This window comes from Bactrocera dorsalis, chromosome 2, assembly GCF_023373825.1.
Source record: "Bactrocera dorsalis isolate Fly_Bdor chromosome 2, ASM2337382v1, whole genome shotgun sequence".
Taxonomy (NCBI): Eukaryota; Metazoa; Arthropoda; class Insecta; order Diptera; family Tephritidae; genus Bactrocera; species Bactrocera dorsalis.
The window spans coordinates 64,238,803-64,263,361 of record NC_064304.1 but is presented as its reverse complement, the minus strand read 5'-3'; the positions used below and the strand labels follow the sequence as shown (position 1 = coordinate 64,263,361).

At 39.3% G+C, this 24,559-nt stretch overlaps 1 protein-coding gene across 6 annotated transcripts in view; it reads left to right on the top strand.

Moving 5' to 3' along the window:
- The window catches only part of LOC105225538 (tubulin polyglutamylase TTLL5), a 274,158-nt gene that overhangs the window by 71,992 nt on the left and 177,607 nt on the right, over positions 1–24,559 (top strand). The window contains exon 1 of one of the 6 annotated variants that reach the window (XM_049449892.1): positions 16,864–17,098. The exons of 1 other annotated variant lie outside the window; for it this stretch is intronic. In XM_049449892.1, the coding sequence (XP_049305849.1) occupies positions 17,016–17,098 (83 nt within the window). In that variant the 5' untranslated portion in view covers positions 16,864–17,015. Of the gene's footprint in view, positions 1–16,863; positions 17,099–24,559 lie in introns of those variants that run through there. 4 more of the 6 variants (XM_049449894.1, XM_049449895.1, XM_049449893.1 and 1 more) reach the window with 4 other exon arrangements.

Genomic DNA, 24,559 nt, shown 5'->3' with positions numbered 1-24,559 from the left:
CATAGCGAAAATCACAGCAGTTGTCTCCATCGAACACCGAGGAGGACTGTTTAAACTCAGAGCCCTTAAAGGACCAAGGATCTCAACGATCATTTATTGCGTCCAGGGCGCAAAACAGGCTTCAGTTGCCAACAAAACTTGCCAATTTTGAAATCACGGGAATGGGCGGAAGAGTTGTTCAAAACTCAAATAAAATCTGCCCCATTACTTTCTTTTCCCCAAAGCGGATAAGCGCATACAAGCAGAAGCTATTGTCTTACCGCAATTAACCAAAATGTTACCCAGCTATCATATAAATAGCAAACATTGGCAAAAGCTTTCACACCTAAAGCTAGCAGACCCAAACTGCAACACACCCGCTCAAATAGATCTTCTATTAGGCAGCGATATCATACAACAGATAATACTCGAAAGTATTGAGAAAATCACAAATACACTTCTGGCGCAAAATACCATTTTCGGATGGGTCCTAAGTGGGATAGTTGCGAAACCAGTCACAGCAATGACAACTGAAGTTGAGAAAGTCTCAAACGAGTACCTCTATTCACAATTGAAAAAATTTTGGGAATTAGAAGGACTTTCTACCATATCAGTCACAACCCCTGAAGATCAGTATTGTGAGGACTTTTACAAAGCCACAACTACTAGATCAAAAAACGGTCGGTTCGTCGTACGACTACCACTTAAGCAACAATTTCCTAACACAATCGCCTTAGGTCACTCTCGCACCTCTGCAATACAGCAGTTTCTAAGTATGGAAAGAAGCCTACTTAAAATAGATGAACTCAAATCAAAATATGATAGCGTGTTAGAAGAATATCTCCATTTAGATCATATGGTGGAAGTAAACCCAGGGGAGAAAATCGTACTCCTTTTACCTGGCATATCACGCAGTAATAAAGCCCGACAAAAAAACAACAAAAGTAAGAGTTGCCTTTAATGCCTCGAAAACCACTAGTTCGGGGAATTCCCTAAATGATATCCTATTTACGGGAGCCACACTCCAACCAGAATTAATGCTTGTTATATTAAATTGTTGTGTTTTCAAATACGTATTCAATGGGGACGTTGAAAAAATGTATCCGTAAATAGTCGTACATAAAGACAACCAAGATTTTCAACTTATTATGTTTCGAAGATCCCCACCAGTCCTCTACGCGATTTCAAATTAAAAACAGTTACCTTTGGCATTAACTGTGCACCATATTTAGCCATTCGAACACTCCATGAAGTGCCAGACAACACAAAATCAGAATTTCCTCTGGCAACTGAAGCGTTGAAAACTCAAACGTATGTAGACGATATTCTGTCTGGAAATCACACCCTTCCACAAGCATACGAGGCCTTATCACAGGAAATAAAATCCCTCAAATCCACAGGGTTTCCATTAAAAAAGATTACGGCAAATCACCCAAATATACTCAAAAATATTCCAAACGAAAATTTGTTGGACACTAATTTCCTTATATTCGAAAAGGAAAGTACAACAAAAACACTAGGCATCCAATGGAATGCGATTCGGACCAGTTCTCATACACGACTGAGTCCATATCATAACAAAAATACAGATTTTATCCTCGGTGGCAACTATGGCGAACTATGATACAAGCGAAATTCTTAATACAAGAATTATGGCTAGATGGAACCGACTGGGACGAGCAAGTGAAACCTCTTCGCTTAGAAGAATGGTTCCAGTTCGCAAAAAATCTGAATGATATTTCTCAGATACAAATTCCGCGATGGGTAAATTACTCCCCCGATCACAAAGTCGAATTACATGGCTTCTGTGACGCCTCTGAAAAGGTATACTGCGCTACTATCTATATGCACACGCAAAGTGACACCACGACCACAAGCCACTTATTAGTCGCAAAAGCAAAATTGGCACCCCTAAAAACAATAAGTTTCCCGCGACTTGAGTTATCTGGCGTACTACTACTCTCCAAACTAGTAGCCATGGTGCAAATGCATTTAAACATGACAAAATGCAAATTATATGTGTGGTCCGATTCCGAAAATGTTCTAGCCTGGTTTGAAAAACCACCACATGCATGGAAGACATATATTTCTAACCGAACGTCTCAAATACTTGACCTAGTGGGATCAGCCACTTGGCGTCACGTAGCCAGTGCTGACAATCCTGCCGATCTAGGTACAAGAGGGTGCAAGCCACTGCACTTTGCCACCACCACCCTTTGGTGGAATGGCCCCCGATGGTTCATAGAATCTCCTGATTCTTGGCCACAATCCCCCATACGCAACATTATCGTACCAAAAGTTCGAAAAATCGCCACCTTTCACAAAGTAATGGATGATGTCGACATCCTTGAACGATTTTCATCGTTTCCAAGAGCTCTCAGAGTAGTTGCTTACATGTTCAAATTTATCGAGCAACTCAAAGGCAAAGTCAAAGGGTCACATAAAGGGTTTCCAAGAGCTCTCAGAGTAGTTGCTTATATGTTCAAATTTATCGAGCAACTCAAAGGCAAAGTCAAAGGGTCACATAATTTCCCATGCAACACAGTGACGCACCTAGAATTACAAAAGGCAAAGGTCGCACTAATCAGAGCTCACTTTTGGGTCTAAACCCATTTCTGGACACGAAATGTCTGCTTCGTGCCAATGGTCGGCTTGCTAATTCGAACCTAACATACAACGAACGCCACCCCATAATAATTCCAGAGTGGTAACCATTTGCCACATTATTCCTCAATTACATCCACATCTTAATGCTACATGCCGAACTTCGCCTCATGCAAAATATGGTACGCCAGGAGTATTATATCCCTCGTTTTAAGCCGCAAATCAAGAACTACATCTTCACGTGCAAGATTTGCACCATGCACAAACAAAAGATGCGAACCAGATTATGGCAGCACTTCCACCTGAACGCTGCAATTTTGCTCTGCCTTTCACCACAACAGGTGTTGATTTTGCTGGGCTTTTCCAAGTAAATGCGTCCATGTTAAGGTCTGCCACTCCCATGAAAGGCTATGTCTCTGTCTTTGTATGTTTCACGACAAAGGCAGTACATCTTGGCAGTACATAAAAAGCTTCAAGTCCATTTCAAACGGGCAGCTGGAAATTATAAATTCAATTACAAAGAGTTCACGACGTTATTAAATCGAATTGAAGCCGTTCTCAATTCACGGCCACTCGCAGTACTATCCGTGTTAAATTGGATGGGAAAGAATTAAAATTCTCCAAAATTATTTCAGCCGCCGATGGAAGGTCGAGTACATAAAGGATCTCCACAAAAGATACCGTTGGAAGACTGCCGAACAAGCGCCTAAACTTGAAGACTGTGTCCTCATTCATGATGATTGTCTACCCCCTACCGAGTGGCGGCTTGGCCGCATAGAAAAGCTACATTATGGCTCCGACGGTCACATACGAGTCGTGGATCTCCGTACGCAAAACGGAACACTAACCAGACCGCTCGTGAAGCTGTGCTTTTTACCAACCACCGTCGACCGCGAATTTGAAAACCGAAAAAACGAAAACGAGAAATACGCCCATAACAACCGTTCGAAGAAAACGCCGTATCAAATAACCAAGAATATTAACAAAAAATTGTCGATCAATACACATAATCACACACCGGAGCATGACCACCATGTCTTTTTATCTAATAAAAATTTATAATCAACAATCTTCTCTATACAGATTACCATGGATGTAGATACGCCAGTCGCAAATACGCCAACCACTTGGCCGGCTACCAATGTGCCACGCAACGGGCCTACATCAGCGCACCCGCACCTCGTGGTGGCACCCGAAAACATCGAGGACTTCGGAGACCCTTCGGATAAGGTGCCCCATCTGTCGACGCCCACATCGTCTGCACCATTGTGGAATATTTAGGAGTATGCGATCTTTGCAACGGCAGCAAGTTGCCCAGGCCCACGGGCATTGCCTTAACTGCCTGTCGCACATCCATGCGACTCCAAAGTGTGAGCTGTGTCAGTGTGCATCGCACACTGCTACATCGCAGCTCGTCACGCAAAGTTAACCGGCCACCCAACCATCACGCCGCATACACCAGCGGAGTGGAACCTCGTTGCAGCGTCGACAGGTTGGATCACCACCTCGTCGTTCCAAGGGTCTGAGCAGCGTTGTGGTAACGCTGCAACAGTTGCAGCGCCTTCTAGGCTAAACAATCGCCTAGGGGGGCCGGGATGGCTAAATAAGCTTCCGACCCCCCTCCTAATATAACACAACTACACCATATACATCATCCACACATCATACTCAACACAACTACACCATATATATCATCCACCCATCATACTCAACACACCTACACCATAAACATCATCCACACCTCACACTCAACACACCTGCATCATATAAACTACACACACGCGGGCACCGGACATAATGGACAAAAGGGACTGACAGCCGGTGCCGAGCCTCTTTCTTTTATGATCCGTACGCATACACACGTACCATCAGTCAGCTATAAGCTTCTATCTCGCTTTAATTCGTTTTTTCAGCAAAGTCGTCGCCAAAGCAACGGGTCAGTGCCGCGAGTCTTTTATAACAATCTTTTCTACTGCGTTTTATTCCGTCATTTCGAGATTACATGATTGTCATGTGTTTGCTTCCTTACCCGTAGGCACCACTTACCTCGGCGGTAAAGACTTCACACACAACAATATTACAAAAAAGACACAGTCCGGTTGAGTTTTTTATTTTTCTTCGGTTTATTTAAGGTTATGGTACTTCAACCTTTGATGTATGTATGTGAATATGCGGATCGAATTTTAAAATGAATTAATACTGCGTGATGCTACGATGGACGTTCACTTGACGTTGGGTAGTGTAGAGTTGTGGTGCGATGTCTGCATGTAACGCTGCGAGGTAAGCAGCCGGTTTTCTCTCCGCTGCAACACGTCACTTCTTGTGTTTGTTGGCGAGCGAGCGTTTTTTGCTCCACAGAGGCGTGTGCGAATCTTGGCTGCAACAAGATAATGGTCCGAGTCGATGTTAGGACCTCGAAGCGCACGCACATCTAGAACACTGGATACGTGTCTTCCGTCTATCACAACATGCTCGATGTGGTTGGTGGTTTTTCGATCCGAAGGCATCAACCAGCTGGTCAGCGGCACCTTCCCAATTAAGGGATCGGACATTCAAGGGGCATGCTCAAATCGTAATCCTCAATTCGTTTCCCATCAACAGTGATGTGGGTGCCTAGTCCGACGAGTCCGACGACTGTTTGTTTGATGACCGGAGATATTTCGCTTTGCCCTCTTTCAGCACCAGACCCATTTGTTTCGCTGCCTTAGCTGCCTTTCGAGGTTGTTAAGGCCAATGATGTCAATATCATCAGCATATGTCAGCAGCTGTACACTCTTATAGAAGATTTCATCTCCTCGGTTTAGTTCGAATTATTTTTAGTAACAGATTGGAGGATGGAGTCATGTGTAGAAGTTCACGAAGGTGAGAAAAGTTCTCTGATCGCCATTCACTTGGAAGTGGCCAGGAACGATTCTTTTACATATGGTTCAAGCAGTTCACGACTTCCGGTCTTTGACCTAGTATCTTCTGGGTAGCCTAGGAACATCCGTTTGAAGGCGAGCTAAAGTGAGAAGGCGAAACATCCCCTACATAGGGTTGTGCGCTGGGTTTGGGACCCGCCACGTAAAAAAACACCCCAATGAAAACTAACAACCAGCTTCGGATGTGACACCCCCCTTTTAATGACGACCATGGGAAACGAAATAAGGATTACGAATTGAGGGAATGCACCTGGAATGTCCGGTCCCTTAATTGGGAAGGCGCCGCTGCCCAGCTGGTTTATGTCCTCGTTAGAGCAAAGGCTGACATCACCGCCGTCCAAAAAATACGAAAGACGGGACAAGAACTGAGACGAGTAGATCCTTGTGGCATTTACTACAGTGGTCAAGGAGCGCAAGTTTGGTGGGGATTCGTGATGGGAGAGAGACTCCGTCGCTCTCATTCACTACGGTGGATGAACGTCGTGTCACTATCCGCATCAAAGCGATCAGTTATCGCTGATCTGCACCTACGCCCCGACGGAAGAGAAGGACCCTTCTTGGGTCCAGATTTTATTTTTTTTATTAATATCCATTAATTATTATATCAGAATAAAGTTAAATTTCTGCCGAATACCGCTGTTGTGAATTTTTAGTAATTAAATAAATATTTTCATTAAATCAAATAAAAAGAAAATCAAATATCTCTAGATTTTGCATGCTTCATGGCCGTCAAAAGAAAATAAGTATAATTATTAAATTTTTACAATATTTTTATTGAAAATAATTGTTTAACGCTATTCTTTTGACCTTCCATATTCCAAAAAAAAAACATTATTTTATATCATAAAAAACAGCAATTAAAATGTTTCATCTAGTTATTTCTTTTTCCAAGCGGACGCTGACCTCTTAACAGGACAAAAATTTTTAGTTCAGTCCAGCCTTAAGAGCAAGGTGTTTCAGAGTCTCAAGTCATGTTCTGCCATCTGGACCAGTGGAAAGATTTGTTAAGTTCTTGGACATGGAAGGTCATACTGCTGAACAACTCGCTCAAAGTTTACTAGATTTCTTGAGTGAGAGTGGCTTTAATATCAAAGATTGTCGTGGGCAAAGCTATTATAATGCCAGCAACATGAGTGGGAAATACATAGGCTTACAAGCTTACGAATTAAGAAAATAAATAAGTATGCAGAATACATTCCCTGTCTTGCACATTTATTAAATTTGGTTGCTAAGTGCGCTGCAGACTGCTATACAGAAGCATTACTTTTCTTCAATTTCATTGAAAACCTCTATACATTTTTTTCCGCTTCTACCTATCGATGGGGTCCTCTTACGAAAGCACTTAAAGATTCTACTTCAAAAATTCCGATTTTGAAACGGTTATCGGGCACTAGGTGGTCAACCAGAGTTGATGCTACGAAGGCACTTTTATGTGTTTTTATCACAATTAAGCAAGTATTGAACACCTGCCCACTAATAATAATTTTTTGTATGTTACCAACAACAGTAACAATCAGCAAAACCAGTTTCCAGCGCTTCCAAGTGTTACATCTAATGAAAAAATACTACCTGCACTTAGCGGCAATTTCGCTACACCTAAACATAGAAACCCAACAAAGAGAGTAAATAGTTCATCACCTTATCCAATGGTTAAGAGAAATTTGTTGGGCGAAATGAATTCGCAAAATCGCTTTGCAATATTTAACGACCTGGAGTTTATCGTTTTAAGAGACCCAAAAGTGATTGCTCCGGCTGAGAACATAGAACAGAAAAGTACTGAAAATTTAAATGCGAATAAGCACTCAAAAGCAACATCGCAACAGAGAGCGGCTAAACAACAAAAAGTCGCTGAATATTGTCCACCTATCTTTCTTTATAATATAGATGTGAAGAATTTAATTGATCAACTCAAGTTGAAATATCCCCAAGTGGAATTCAAGGTTATAAATAAATCCAAATATAAAAGTAAACTTCTTATTAAGGATTTGGATATCTATTTACAAATGATGGCGCAACTGAAAGAAAAAAAGATGATTCTTTTCAATGACCCCAAAACAATTAAAAGTAGCAAGCATAATTTTAAGAGGGTTACATTACAATATGACTGCTGATGAAATTAAGCAAGAATTGGACGAAATTTGCCCTTCAACAGTGGCATCTATAAATAAATTTGTAACGAATTATTCAAAGAAAAAAGGCGTTGATACAGGACTTTTCTTAGTTACTTTGAATCAAGGCTTTAAACTGAAAAATATTGCTAAAATTAAAACTATAGCATATTAAATGGTTACGTGGGAAAAGCCCAAGGTTAACGCAAATACCATTCAATGTCGCAAGTGCCAGCAATGGGGCCATGCCGCTAAAAACTGCAATAGAGCTTTTCGTTGCATGAAATGTAATGAAAAACATGAAGCAGGAGCCTGTATGATCCAAAAAGATGATGGCTCTCAAGCCTTTTGTGTGAATTGCAATACTTTGAGTCATCCGGCTAATTGGAGGGGATGTCCAGCTTTTAAACGTTATTCAGAATTTAAAAATAAGAATAATAATTTGTCAAATAATATTAATTTAAAAGCGCAAAATAATGTATATTCTGCTTTAAATACAGGTATCCCTCGAATAACACGGTTAATTGGTTCCGTGTTATTCGAAATCGTGTTATTTGAAATTTAAAAGGTAGAACTTTATAAACGCAATAATTTTTAAATTACATATGTTCAACCACTGTCACTCTCCAAAGATTGATTTGTTTTTCCTTGAAGAGGTAGAGGATCCTTAAATTTCAATTTTTAAAAGGAATTTTCGCGGCTTCGTGTAATTCGAACCCCGTGTTATTCGAGGGTTGTCGCAATTTTTAACCGTGCTATTCGAGATTTCGTGCAACTCAAGTACCGTGCTATTCGAGGGATACCTGTAATCATTCTTTTGTATCTAAAGGCAAATCATTTGCTAGCCAATTTTACAATATAGATAGTAAACCTAAATTAATAGAAGACTTTCTTGCTGTCGCTAAACGAATACTTGAACCTGTCACGGATACTATTGAAGACAGGATACAAAAATTCTTGGATAACTGTAATTCTTTATCTAAAGACGATCTCAGAGATCAATGCTGTCAGTACTATCTGAAGTAAGAACAAAATATGGGGTTTAAGCAATTAAAATTAGTAACTTTTAACGTCGGCTCTTTAATTAATAAGTTGAGAGTGCTCGAATTGCAATTCTTTCTGGACAGTGAAAGCATTAATATTGCTCTTATTCAGGAAACTCATCTTAACTCAGATATTCCCGTTTCTTTAAGACATTTTTCTATATATAGAGATGATTCTAAACAAGGTTTGCTAATTGCGATAAAGAATAACATAACACATAGTAGAATTTATAGTTCTTATGCTCAATTTTCTTCTTTATTTATTAAAGTTCAGGTTATTATCAATTCAAGGAAAACAGATTTATTAATTGGTAATGTTTATATTCCCTCTAATATGTCAGTTAATAATCTACAACAAGGTTTGAATGTCCTTGCGAACTTCAGTTTAAATTTTTTGGCGTCAATTCTTAGAGGTGATTTTAATGCAAAATGTGTTGATTGGGTGACTCGCAAACGAATTCTAACGGGAAAAGCTTATCTGATTGGTTACAAAGCTCGGATCAAAATCTAGTTAGATTTTGCGGTAGAAAACCTTCTTACCCTGGAGGTCAATCGTATCTGGACCATTTTCTTTTGTCTTCACATATAATAGATTTCAATATTAAAAACTTTAAAGTTTTCCTAGGTTCCTCCTCTTCTGACCACCTTCCCCTTATTCTTCATATAGAAATTCCAAATGTTGATATTTTATTTAATTGTGCGAAGTTTATTGTTAAAACAGATTGGACATATTTTGCAAACGATTTCAATCAGGATTTGGCTGAAAGACTTCCTCCAGCAGATATTAATCTTACTAATACTGAGTTTGTTGAACATTTAGGCATTGTCAAGATTAAAAATTCCTGCATTACAAAGCATATAGAATTTTCTCCTTTTTATAATAATCAAATTAAGAAATTAATTGCTATTAAACATATGTGGCAAAAAAATAAAAAAAATTTATCATACATCCGGACATAGAACTTTTCTGGAATACAAATTAATTTCATCTCAAATTTATTATATTAAAGTGCTTCTGCAGGATTGGATTGGTAAGGCGCGAGAAGAGAGATTCAATAAATTCCTTGAAACTATTACACCAGGACCTCATGCTTTTAGGAAAATTTATAGAGCGGGTAAGATGAAACCGAATGTTTTTTGTGATAAGTTGTTGGTTAATAATGTGGAGATTTATGAGGATAAGGCAAAGGCTCTAGTCTTCAAATCTTATTACGAAAGTATTTATTCGGAGATAACTCCTAATTGTGCTTCAGTCAGTCGTGTGGAAAGAACCCTGGATGCGCATGATCATATTCTTGGTGGTAATATTGTTGATTTTTCTCCACGTCTTACATCGCTTGATCCTCCAACAAATACTAATAAGCTTTTGATAAATAAATATATTTTAAAAGACACAATTATTTCACTGAATTCAAACCCAACTGCAGGACCAGATGGCATTTCGAATTCTTTAATTAAAAAAGTGCCAGAAAATGCTATCAAATTTCTACTTATTATATTCAATAATTGCTTAAATAATGGATATTTTCCGTTAAAATGGAAAGTTGCCAAGAGAAAAATCGTAATTCTGTTGAGGCAAAAGAATTTAGACTTATTTCCTTACTATCGAACATTGGTAAGCTACTTGAAAAAATAATTCATTCCAAAATTCATGATTTGCACTCGGAAAAGTTTATTCCGTCTTATCAGTTTGGTTTCCAAAAAGCACATTCCACGCAACATGCACTTTTTAAGTTCTCCAATGATGTATTGGTAAATTTAAGGAATAAACTTTGTACTGTGGCAGTATCATTAGATATCGAAAAAGCATTCGATCGTGTTTATCATAGAGGGCTTATTTTTAAGCTTGTTCAGATTGGTTTTGATCATGGTATTATTAAGATTATTTCAAGTTTTTTGCCAGATAGGAAATTTTTTGTGCTTATTAATGATTGTTCCTCGGATCTTGGAGTTTGCAATTGTGGAGTCCCACAAGGCTCTATTCTAGCTCCTTTGCTTTACAATATTTTTATGTTTGATTTTCCACATAGTCACAATAATTCATAAGGTTTCTGTATGCTGATGATTCTTTAGCTTACGCTCATAACAAATTCCCTACCTTGGCATTGCGAATGGTAGAGAATCATCTAGAAAAAATTAATAATTTCTACAAATATTGGGGGGTTAAGATATATGAGGCCAAGACTGTACCTATCTGCATCAGAAATGCTTCAGGTAAAGGACCTAGAGGGGTTGTAAAGGAGAGTAGAGACCTGATTCTAAATCTTAATGATCATAATATTCGTTTTCAGAATCAAATGAAATATCTTGGAGTAACCTTCACCAACTTATTTAAATTCAATTTTCATGCTAACGACATGGTGAAAAAATGTAATCACCGTTTTCATGCCTTATCAATGATAATGAAAAATACAAGTTTAAGCACAAGAACCAAAATTTTGATTTACATATAAAGTGGCTCTCCGTCCAGTCTTAATGTACGCTTTGCCGATTTGGTTTCATTTTTCGCCTTCTTTGATGAAAAAAAATGAAATATTTGAACGTTTAAACAAAAACTTCATTCACTTTAAAAAGAGATACTCAAATAAATATATCAAATTCTAAAGTACTCCCTTTTAATAAATATGCAATAAGAGCAATATTAAGGTTTTTCGACCATGTTCGGAATTGTGACAATCCTTTGATTTCTGATGGTATCTTGTCACAGTCGAGTCATATTTGGGTCAGCAGCAAGTATTTGTCTCCACTTGGTATTAGTAAAGAAAATATAATAAATGATGTTAATCATCCAGAAGCCTTCTGCTCAAACTTTTATGTAAGATCAACACCTGGTTCGCACAGGGGCTAGTTTAAGCATAAGCTTTATTTGCTATTATAGCTTGTAAGATTTCTTTTTTAATTAGTTTTAAATTTTAAGGTAGTTTTAAGACTGAGTCGTAGCCCTCAGAATACATTTAAAAATGTCGGGAGCAAGCATTTATTGTATTTTTTTCTCTTTCCTTTAGATTAAGATCCTTGATAATAGTCTGTCGCTCTCTCCACTGTATTACGCCTTTAGCCGATGAATTTTCTTGAACTGCGAACGCAGACCAATGGCACGAACTAGATGAAACTTCATCGACTTTACTGCTGCTTCGTAAATTTCCTTCCTGGTGGGGAGTTGCAGGAGTCATGAAGCGCCATTCTGTACCTTTCCCACTTAAATGTTGAAATACCTCCTTTTTGTACCATACCTCCGTTGCCTTGTGTATCTCTCTGGCTGCTCCCACAAACGCTGTACCATTATCACTGTATATTCTTTCACAGCGACCACGACGAGCTATAAAACGTTCATAACAAGCAATGAAAGCTATCGTTGTTAAGTCTGTCACCACGTCCCGATGAATTGCTCTGGTTTTGAGACACACAACAGTAATCCACACTTTCTGCTTCATGAGCTAATTCCCATCCCTGTCAATCATTTTGATCTCCATCGGTCCAGCATAATCTGACTCGATCGGGGGTAGATCTGCTATCATTTGGACGCGGAATCCAGTAATTCTGACGAATAAATTTCATCATGCCTTGAATGCCACCGCGTTTCGTTTCGTTATGCGCATGGTCCATTATTAACCACGCTAATCTGGATCCATCTGGGACTATCACTGGGTGTCGCATGTTTTCATCTAAATTTGAATTTTTTAATCGGCCATGCACTCTAAGTAGTCCGTCCATCATCACAGGTTTCAACGATTCAATCTTACTTTTTTCTGGAATCCTTATACCAGCTTTCAAATTCGTTATCTCTTTGTTGCAATATTTTTATCGTTCTTGTTTCAAGAGAAACTTCATCCCTTGTGCCTTGTGCTTGTTATTGGGCCCTAACTGTAACATTTCTTTTCTCTTAGATCGTATAAGTGCTTTAACATTCGAAATGAATTTAAACAGATACGCCACAATATCTAAAGCTCTTTTTAATTTGTCTACATATTCAATTAACGAAACTCTATTTCTGGTTGTACGCATTGAAATATGGATTGATTCCTCGAACTCTGCAACCGTGAAAGTTCTGAGTTCCACTTCAGTTCCCCCCCTGTGTGTGGCAGAAACACACACTGTGGCCATTTATCTGGAGTAAGTAACCAGTACCGAGACGGATACTGGTGCCTCCTAATGTGGTATCAGCTGTTCTCCCTGCGCACTGAAGGTGCGACATTTCTTTTCTCCAGTGCCCTTACCACGCTCCCGTGGGACGTGTTGTCAAAGACACCTTCAATGTCTAGGAAGGCGCATAACGTCACCTCCCCGGTATCCAGCAAACTCTGTATCGTCAATCTGCCTTCTCTGTACGCATGCTGATTTGCATGCAGGGGTGTAGTTATAAGAGCCTTCGATCTTATTTCCTGGTCTAGGACCTTTTCCATACTTTTTAGTAGGAAGAAGGTCAGACTGATTGGTCTAAAGGATTTAGCCAGCGAGTAGTCTTTCCTTCCCACCTTCGGTATAAAGATCACCTTTGCTGTCCTCCAGGGTTCAGGGATATACGCCAGCGCCAGGCTATCTCTCATCAGCTGTACAAGGTGGGCAGTTCTACTGTTATTGTAGAAGCGCCGGAAAGATGCCGTCCGCTCCCGGAGACTTGTATTTGGCGAAAGAGACCGTGGCCCACCTGACTGAGTCCGCAGTAAATAGTTTCCTTGCACGCACCCAGTCCAGGCGAGACGGCTTGTGCTCCACGACAGGTAAGCACCGGTCCACCTCAACTGTCTCTAGAAAATGCGCTCGTAGGAGTGCCGTAGGTCTCTCCTCCGATTTGTCGTAAAAGTACCATCACCTTTTTGAATCGCTTATTCTGTGTTCGTCTTCCCCTTTGCCACAGCTTTGTGCAGTCTAGCTGCTTCTGGTGCTGAAGAGACGTTCTCACAGAAATTCTTGAAATTTTCTTGTTTTGCAGACCTAATCTCTTTATTATAAGCAATTATGCTGCTTTTGTAATCCTCCCAGCTCCCACTATGCTTGGCTTTATTGAAAAGCTTACGTACCTTAGATCTGAGTTCCGAGAGTTTACTAGACCACCAGGGGCAGTTAGCCTGCTCTCCAGTCCCATGGCCGAAGTACCTCTGACTGACTTCCCGTCCCCTAACAGATTTCGTTCTAACGCATCCCGACAAATGGTCCAATTAGTGTTCTTGAGAATACGTTTGGGGGTGACTTTCATGATCTCAATCCCAAGCCCGAATCTCAAGATCCTGTGGTCTGACAGTGAGGGTTCTGACGACACCCTCCACTGCGAGACCACCCCTGACATGAGCTCGTTGCTCAGCGTGATGTCCAGCACTTCCCTCCTGTTGCTCGTGATGAATGTGGTTTCACACCCAACATTCTCAATACTTAAATTATTACTAATGATAAATTCTAAGAGAGTGGCTCCTGTGGCGTGATTTGGCTGCTCTTGCGGTTGGCTGCCGGAGTTGCCGTCTTCTAGACCTAGCGGTTGGATTTGCGTTGACATGATCACTGTCCTGAACCCCGCTGCTCCTCTTACTGTTGGATGCGGTATTTGCGCCCTTACGCACCTTCGAGGTCGGGGAGCCACTGTTGTCTCTGACCCTGTTCCTCGCTAGCCATTCGGCTTCCTCAGGAGTTCTTCCCTCCTGGAGGTGCCTGAGGGACCATTTTAAGCTGGCACCGTTCATACTCTTCCTACGAAGGTCATCGATCCGACGACCTGCTGGTGGTTGAAGGGGCAGTCTTCCCCTGCGCCTCCTCCTTCTTTTGCCCTTGTCTCCTGCTGCTCAAGTTCGTTGCGCCACCTCTGAGCAGTTCTTGCTTTGAGGAGTTGCGGAGTGGTCAGATGCGTTGTTCGCGGGTGCAGTGGCTGCCGCCTGTTCGGTACCGCTGCATGAGGGCATGTCATCTCTCGCATGCTTCTCAAACAGCTCTCGCTCATCAGGCGACAGGGCATCCAGGAAACTGAACTTGCGTTTAGCTCCTGAGCCTCCCTTGCCTGCAGCAGTACCGCTGTTGTTGCCGTTGTCCATTGTCGTCTGCGTTGGTCGTTGCCTTGTCATAGTTTTCGTACGACTCTTGGCTTAACGAGGTGAGCTGTTGGGTCTATGTATTTTTAAGGGAACACAAGGGTCCACCGCATCAGAGCACCATGACGGGGTAAGGCCACCGTTACTTTCCAATTCGGCCCATTGTTGGGAAGGTTCCATTAAAATACATCCAAATTTACCTGGTGGCTGCAAATCATCCAATGGGCACGGGAGTCGCATAACACATTGGATTAGGAGGTGATAACTCTTGGTTGCCGCACGCATGCGGCACCCGACATCCTGCATGGGCAGTGCCAACTGACACCACCCACACCGCTTGGGGTGTGCCGAGTATGCCTTGCGGCTTAAGCCCCTGCATCACGACGAGATGCCCACTATTCGCAGAGGCATTTACATTTACTTTAGATGCATCTGGGAATTCTTTTTCTGCATCCCTCGCACTCTGTATCCCTGCTCGAACAGCATTAAATGCAGATGATGTCATACCATATGTTAAGACCTTTAACCAATATTTTCTTATCGGTTCATCAGTATTCTCTCGCAAAACTGTTAAACTGCTGAAGTGAAGTGCTTATTGCTTTCAATATATGACATACAAATTAGTATTCCATATATTGCATTCCATAAGCAATACAGAGCCTCCACAGGCAATAGGCACGGGAATATAGTAAGTATGCAATAAATTGTTGCTTGTCGAGATGCCCCGTTAAGGTGGCCACACACGACACACATGTGCGTTCGATCGGTGTTCAATTGCGATTTACTTGTGTATGGACTTGTGAGTATGTTAATCCATGTCCTCGAAAATGTTTGATGTTTTACGATCAGTGTGCACACATGTACTCAAAGTCCTATTTCTCTCGTGTCGCCGAATAGGAAAGATTGCGGACGAACAATTTTCCGTTTGCTTGTCGCATATTTGCACTGTGAGAGGACCGAACGCAAAAAATAATGAAAATAGGAATATTTATCAACGAAAATGATTTTATTGTTTTTCAAAATATTCTCCATCAAGATTTATACACTTTTGCATGCGCTCAAACCAATTTTCGAAGCACTTTTTCCACTCCGATTGAGACACCTCCAAAACATGGTTTTTGAATGCTTCAACAGCATCTTCTGGCGACGAAAATCGTTGGCCACCCATTATTTTCTTGATGTGTGAGAATAAAAGAAGTCATTGGGTGCCAAGTCAGGGCTGTACGGCGGATGACCCATCAATTCGACGTTTTGGCCGGTCAAAAAGGCGCTGGTTTGAGCCGATGTGTGAGAGCTCGCATTGTCATGGTGCACTATGGATTCGTCTTCTCTTGTTCGTGTTTCGAATTTCTCCGAAGACTTCAGGCAAAAAATGGTGGTGTACCACTCAGAATTGACCGTCCTACGTTGCTCAAGTGGAACAGTCGCCACATGACCAATTTTGCCGAAGAAACAGGCGACCATTTGCTTCAAAGTGCTTCTTCCACGAACAACTTTCGTTGGATTTGGCTCGTCTTGGAAGACCCACACGGTCGATTGTTGTTTTGTTTCGGGCTCATACGCATAGATCCATTCCTCACCTGTGACGATCTTATAAACGTCTTTTGAAGCACCGCGAAATACATAGGCATGCCTCTATCTGAAGGTATGTTACGTGACGGTCTTGCATTATCAGTTCACGTACGGCATCGATGTTTTCCGACACAAAGACTGTTTTTGGACGACCTTCACGGAATTCGTCTTTGAGCGAGCGTCGGCCACGATTGAATTCGTTGAACCAGTTTTTCACAGTGCTATAGGATGGTGCTTCATAGCCATTCAAAGATTTTAGTTCATCGATGCAGTCTTGTCGTGACAATCCACGTCGAAAGTTGTGAAAAATGATTGCACGAAAATGTTCACGAGTTAATTCCATTTTTTGGCCGAGATGGATTTTTTAATTCTCTGTAAATAAAACAATTCACTATTAAATGACAAAACGTTCTGGGTGATGTTATGCTAAAAAATGTCAAACTTTCCAATGGAAATGTCAGATTGTACCTGGCAACACTTAGTGTTGCCTAGGCCAGAAATATATATAGCAGCCCTCGTATGTCATGTATGGCGAAACGATTTCGTACAGTCCGAACGCACATGTGTCGTGTATATGAAGTTTGGATGCAATATTGCTAGTAAACCAGTTGTCTAGACAAAATCAATTGCGTGCCGACATGCCGGGTTAGGACTACTGTTTAATAAACTCAAGAGTAGCAAATTCATGGCAGTTATTTTTTATTAAAAAAATTAGGTTGATTTTTTGGCGTGAATAATAGTTAATTTAAGTGTCATAAATTTATAACTTCTATGTATGTGAAATTATCAGCAAATGTTTTCTGTAAGCTACTAATTTATCATAACAGGATTGTGGAACTGTGTATATATAAAAGGTATGAACTAATGTTCTCTACATAGTATATTTTCTGGACAAATATCGTTTTTACAGACATATTGTAATGTTTAATTATTGGGTGGCTTTTCTAACTGTGTTCGAGTATCTTAGAGTAGTGGTTCATTTATATAATATATAGTTGAATAGAAAAATCGATTTATGGTAATCTAAAAGCAATATCTTAGCGTCAGAAATAAGTAAACAACAATTCTATCAATATTAAAGTGTTTATTAGAACGCAGTCTTAAATACAATAATAAAAAGTTTGGTTTCGATTTAGAATAGCATCCCCGGATTTCAGGGTTAAAATGGGTATGTGCGGATAGAGGAGGTCTTCCAGATCAAGAAAATAAATATGGGAATGTTTAGTTTAATATCCCATTTTGAAGAGGTTTAGCGCAAAGAGGGAGGGGGCTGGGGGCTTGCTACCCCCCTAATTTGAAAGGGCCACAATTCCGATTTCTTTGGCGCCGCGATTTGCAGGTACCGTTGGAAAGATCCTGATTAAAAAACATAGGGTTATAGGGTCCGCAAACGCTTAGTTTAGGAGATATTCGGCCTTAAAGTTCGAAAATTCGCCAAATTGGACCATTTCAAGAAGCTATTTCGGGAAATCTTTAGTATCGCACCGGTTTAGTATTGTTTATGGAGAAAACAGGTGGGGGCTACCCCCCCTCACGCTACCTTATTGGAAGGAGGAAGGATCGCACTTTTTAACCCTGGTCAAGCGAATACCCGGGGTGACCGATGTACTTTCGTGTAGTACTCCTTTCTGCGTTGGCGGCCTTCGGCCGCGCTCTAAAAAAATAACCCTGGTCGGTCCAATACCGGCTACGCCATCCACAGTATTTTAGCATTGAACACCTTTTCGCGTTCACTTCATACATTTATTGCTAACTGGGTTTAATTTATTCCCATTTGTTCGTGCTTTCTCGGCAATTTGACAGTTCAAATTAAGCAGTCATTTTGGTTTTTCGCATTATTGAACTCAGTGCAGAAAAATGTGTATTTTATTTAAAGATTTACAAAGAAATTAACAATCAAAAGTAATTTAAAACATTACTAGTGGTTTTTATAATTCATAAGTAATGTATGTGCGTGAAAATGTATCCATAATTGGTTTAGTACAATGCACAATAGATGAAAATGTACTAGCATATATTGAGAAATTTGCAAAAAATAGCATTTTTTAAAGTGAATTTTTGGAAAAATTTGTGAACCGATTTTTATAAAATATGTTTTAAGTTAAAGTTCGATAATTTAAGCATACATGCGTGTTTAAAATTTTCAATTTGGTTCTCTCGTTTAGGTACAGTGAGCCAAAATTAACCGGCGCGATACTAAACCCAACCCGCTGGGAATGTTTAGTTTAGTATCTCATTTTGAAGAGGTTTTGCGCAAAGGGGGAGGGGGCGGGGGCTTGCTACCCCCCTCATTTGAAAGGTAATGAATGGAACTTTTGAATAATACCACCCTTGCCCCCCTAGGACCCCGGGAGGCTCTAGGGCAGCCTCGTGAAAATGGCGTAAAATCGTAGTTTTTCCATACAATTTTCACTAATTATTATAAAATTTGTGTATTTTTACGCATAGGGTGACTATGTTTATTATTTTTATTATTTCAATGAATTAAAGTGGAAATCCACTTTATTTAAATAATAAAAACACTGAAAATTAAAAATTGTATATGCATCGATAATAATGCATACAAGTAGTTGAAGTACCAAGTTAACCCAACCAACCATTTATACAAGACCCCCTAAATAATAAAATTGGGTTTTCATCGCGCGATCTTTTTTTTCAAATTTTGAATATATTTTCAGCATAATATAATTGTAACAAGCGCCGCAGGCGAAAATTTGGAATAAAAAATCGCGCGATTTTTTATTCCAAATTTTCGTTATATTTTCAGTATAATATATTACATTGAAACAACCGCCGCAGTATATAAGACCTACCATTTTGATTCGTTGGGTTATTACTATCTTCCTTTTGTGCTTATTTTCCTCGTCGTTTGACAGTTCACATTCAGTAATTTTGCTTACATTTCGAGGAACAATATAACACGTAATTGAAAGCTGTTTTATTTATTAAATTGTACATCAAATTGCAACTTAAAATCCATAATTTATCATTAATTCAATTAAATATATTTCAAAGAATGTGGGTGTGTTAAATTGGTTAAATTTTTTGCAAGCAATGCAACCAAAACTTCAAAAGAAGAGAGCCATTGTTTGAGCAAATGTGAAAATGTGCGTTTTTTGCGTACTTATATCTAAAAAACAAATTAACATTTAACAATAAATTTACATTTAAACAAAAGTTTAATTCATTGGCTATCCGTGCTATATAAATTTAAAAAAATCCGTGCACGCATTTAAGAGGAATAAGCAGTGAAAATGAGATACTAAACTAAACCCAACCCAAAATGGGTACGGTCGGATAGAGGAGGTTCTCCAGATCAAGTATGTATATAAACAAGGATTATACCCCAAATACATAAACCATTATCACTTTTCTTGATAAATCATGAAAGCCGCCAATGCAGAAAGAAGTCGGTTGCGAATCAACGAATGTCTACCCTGGTGTTGGATCGGCCAGGGTTATTTATAGAAAAAAATTTTATACAATCCGGTGTTGGACTGACCAGGGTTATTTCTTTTTTAAGCGCGGCCGAAGGCCGTCAATGCAAGATGGAGTTTTGGCAAAAAAAAATTTCACACACCCTGGTGTTGGACAGACCAGGTTTATTTTTTTGGCACGATTCCGATTACTTTCGCGGAGGGGTAAAAAAACCGAATTTCCGTATAAATGGGGTATGTACGGATAGGGGAGCTTCTCCAGAGGAGGAATATCCAAAAATAATATTGAAATAACTTATATTTTTCAAAATATTCACGATTAAAGATTCAAAAATTTGCACTCAAAACACATGGTATTTCTCTAAGTTTCACTAATTTTTTTTTTACATTTTTCACTTGGTATATTTAAATATACACTTTAAACATTGAAATAAGTTCACATCAGTCATTCCTGAAGAGCTCCATGACAATATGAAATCGTTCAGGCTACGCAGGCTAGGGCGTCCAACACCCGATCGGTCTAGGCCTTTGCTGATTGAGACACAGTCTGTCACTTATGCCAGAAGTATACTAAGATCCAAACCTGATCCTGACACACGGGTCTCCTTCAAGTCAGATCTCACTCCGGCTCAGCAGTCACATTTGCAATCACTGAGGGAAAGACTTAAATTGCTGAATGAAAGTGGCGTGAAAAACAAAACCATTAAATACGTGAATGGCACGCCTAAAATTGTTAACCCAAACTTTCGCCAAGTCGTCGTCGAGGAAAGGAAATCTAAAGCAGGTACAAATATTCTACCAGAATACGCGCGGTCTAAGGGCAAAACTGAGCGAGTTCCTAACCTCATCAGCAAGTAGTTCGCACGACGTAATATGTATCACAGAGTCCTGGCTTTACTCATCTATTCAAAATAACGAATACATCGATAGCTACTATATCACACTAAGGAAGGACAGAGATACTTCGACAGAATGCGAGAGAGGAGGTGGTGTCCTGATTGCTTTTAAACGAATAATTAAAGCTGAGCTTATATCCATTGGGAACAATAACCTAGAACAGATTTTCATAAGGATCAAAGGTCATAATGCTTGTATCATCATTGGGTGCGTATATATACCACCACAATCTAATTATGAGATATACTATGCCCATACTGAAACATCAATACATTTGAAGGAAAAATTTCCGGATTCAAGGATCATGATAGTGGGAGACTATGTTTCAGTAATTTGGATCTCTCAATCAACGAAACTCTTGCTTTCACGACTGTGAATAAATATCACCCGCCTCTGGAGATCTCCTTGGATTTTCAGCCTAGCCTAACACCAAACTATCTTCCTTCTTATTCGTTTAAGAACGCCGACTATGTGAGTCTTAATGCTTTCTTTTTAAGATCTAACTGGATTGATATACAAAATAAAAGAAGTGGATGATAAGGTTAGTTGGTTTTATAATAAAGTGCAAGAAGGTATTTCTCAGTTCGTTCCTGTATATTCGAGCAAACCAAGTAAATTTCCCAGCTGGTTCTCTAAAGAACTTATAAATAAAATTAAATTGAAGAAATCTGCACATATCAGATATAGGATGAATAAAACTAAGTCCAATTATAGATGTTTTAGCCAACTGAGACTCGAATGCAAGAAATTAAGTGCAATATGCTACAAGTCATACATTAATAAAGTGGAAAATCTAGTCTCTTCAGACAAAAATGAATTCTGGAGGTTTGTCAACAACAAAAGGGGTACCGACATGGTAGTCCCAGCTACCATGACATGGAATGACCTAACCGCTCATTCGGGTGCGGGGATTAGTAATATCTTCGCATCTTACTTCATAGACACCTATACAATGAGCCCCAGCGGAGTTGGTCATCATCAATCTGCTGACATTGTAGGAAATGTGGAGCTAAATGAATTTGATGCTAACTTCAATGAAGTTTTTAAGCAGCTGTTGGCCCTGGATCCAAAAAAAGGAGCAGGACCTGATGGTCTGCCGAATATATTTCTACGCAACTGTGCTGTCGGGTTCTCTGAACCTATCACGCATATATTCAGTAAGTCTTTATATCACGGAACCTTTCCATCGGCGTGGAAATCGTCGTTCATCAGTCCCATCCAAAAAACGGCCCAAGATCTGACGTCACCAATTATAGACCTGTATGTATCTAATCTGCATTAGCAAAACTGTTTGAGAAAATTATCTTGCCTCAGTTGATATCATCATTTAGAAATATCATTTCTCCCAAGCAACACGGATTTGTTGGTGGCAGATCCACTACAACAAATTTATATATCTATGTCAACTACATCTTGAAGGCCATGGACAGTGGTATTCCAGTTCATTCAATATATACGGACTTTAGCAAGGCATTCGACAAAGTGGACCATGAGACTTATGGTGAAGCTAAAAAATTATGGAGTGAATTGCAATGCACTACGCTGGATCAGATCATAATTAACAGGAAGAAGGTTGCAAGTAAGAATCGATGGACACATTTCAGATGAGTATGATGTCACATCTGGTGTTCCCCAGGGATCCCACCTTGGACCCATACTCTTCAACATATTTGTGAATGACATTGGGAGGAATCTGCAGTCTGAATACTTATTATACGCTGACGATTTAAAAATTTTTCGTAGAATTTCCACCGTTTCTGATACTAAAACGATATAGATGAGCTGTATAACTGGTGTAAGATAAATAAACTTGTTTTGAATGTGAAAAAATGCGCAGTGATGTCATTTACCCGTGCGCATACGCAGGTACCTTTAACCTACACGTTGAACGACCAAAGACTCACGGAAGTTGAAGACATCACAGACCTGGGTATAACTATTGACAGAAGACTAAATTTCAAGAAACACATCGATAGAATTACTTCGCAGGCATACAAAGTATTAGGGTTGATTAATCGGATGTGTAGGGAATTTGAGAACAATTGCTCGTTAACCTGCCTATTCTCAGCATTAGTGCTACCTATTCTAGAATATGGAACAGTGATTTGCCCCATTCACAGACTCAATGACCAACAGAGTAGAGAGAATCCAGCACAAGTTCTGCAAAGCGCTGCTATTTCATAACAGACACAGAAACGATATCAATTCAACAGAAGACGTCCGAAAAATCCTGAAAATAAATGACCTGAAATCTCGAAGGCAGGTAGCAGACCTCATCTTCTTATTCAAAATCCTCAATGGATTAATTGATGCCCCAGAAATACTCGCCGGCCGACCGACTTTGAAATCGTACCAGATGAGCTTAACCTTAGACAGATGAGGATCCTGAAAACTTGCAGATCGAACAAAAACTATGTAACCAATGGCCCAAAGGAAAGAATCTGTAGATTGATAAACTCTCTGCACGGTGACATCGACATCTTCAGCGGATCTCTACAGAACCTCAGAAGGATCGTTAAAAAAGCTTTATTAAAATACTAGCATACGAACTAGGTTACGTGTTTAATTTCTAATTTTATATGTTTAAGCCTGTTGTCTTATTTATAATTATAATTGTTATTAGATGTATAGTGCCGATTGGCGTTAAATAAATGAAATAAATGAATAAATTTATTAATTTAGAAATCGCTTATCGCACTCAACGTTGCAAAGGTTAGATTGTTTACAATTACGAGAAAAACAAGCGTTGCCACATCTTAAACACCAAATTTGTAGGATTCTTAACGATATTTCTTTGTTTGTTTCTTTGCGTGATTCTTTTTTCTATATTAATTATAATAAAAAAATAATATCCAACATTTTTCAAGTTATAATATTGAGTTGTGAAAACTTTTTCCATATACATATGTATATGTAAGTTAAGGTATCATCTTAGGATGATTGATTTTGCTACTAATTTTCGTATGCTGCTGAAAATCGCTTTTGACTCATCTATTTTGTTCTTCATTTTCTTATTACTGGAATAACGTAAGAATTTTGATGCTTTGCTGTCAAACGCAGCAACCCTGCATCAACCACAAAGTAAATAGTGATGACGTTCACATTCCTGGAATTCTAACACATTAAATGCATAAAGGTACTAATAATGTGGAAAAATACTGACGCCAGCTGACAGCGTGAGAAGGTTGTGAGTAAATGCAAAAATCATTGAGTCTATTATTGTAAAAGTGGCCATCAGCAAGAGGAGTTGAATCCTCATAAAATTTAATAATAAAAGTTTTACTCCCAAAAATTGCTATAATTATAAAATATCTTTTTTAATAAAATCTGTGTGAAACAAAAAAAATATAATTTGTATAATATGCGATTTATGTTCAATAAAGACAAATAAGTAAACATCTATGATAATATTGTAAAATTTATATTGTTACGAATTTACTCCTTGCTAGTTTTACTCTTCGTATCTCTGGATTGACAAATAAAACCAAAAACCGTTTAATTCACTTCAACAAAATCTCTTTATTTTACAACTCGTCTACACTATATCAGTTTACTCTTAGCACTGGTTGATTACGTTGACGCTGCCACGGCTTATATAGCCACGCGCTCCTCGCTGATGCCGAAGTGTCCTTGGACAACACTGTTCTAGAATATTGCGTCTGGCAATTATAAGAACATAATGCCATACGGCGCCAGACGCAACTATTGTTTAGACAAGCAGACAGCCGTGTCGCCAGATGGGACTATTGTTTAGACAAGCAGACAGCCGTGTCGCCAGATGTCTACAACAAGACAAACACACGTAATGCCATTCCATATACATACAGCTATTGTTCATAATAAGGGATGCATATAGCAATGCAAATACAACTTAATACCACTTTTGTAACAATATCATATCGGGGTGACAACCCTTCAGAGCGCAAATGAAAGATGGGTATACGTGGTTGAAAAGAGGAAAACGATGGAAAAGAAAATTAA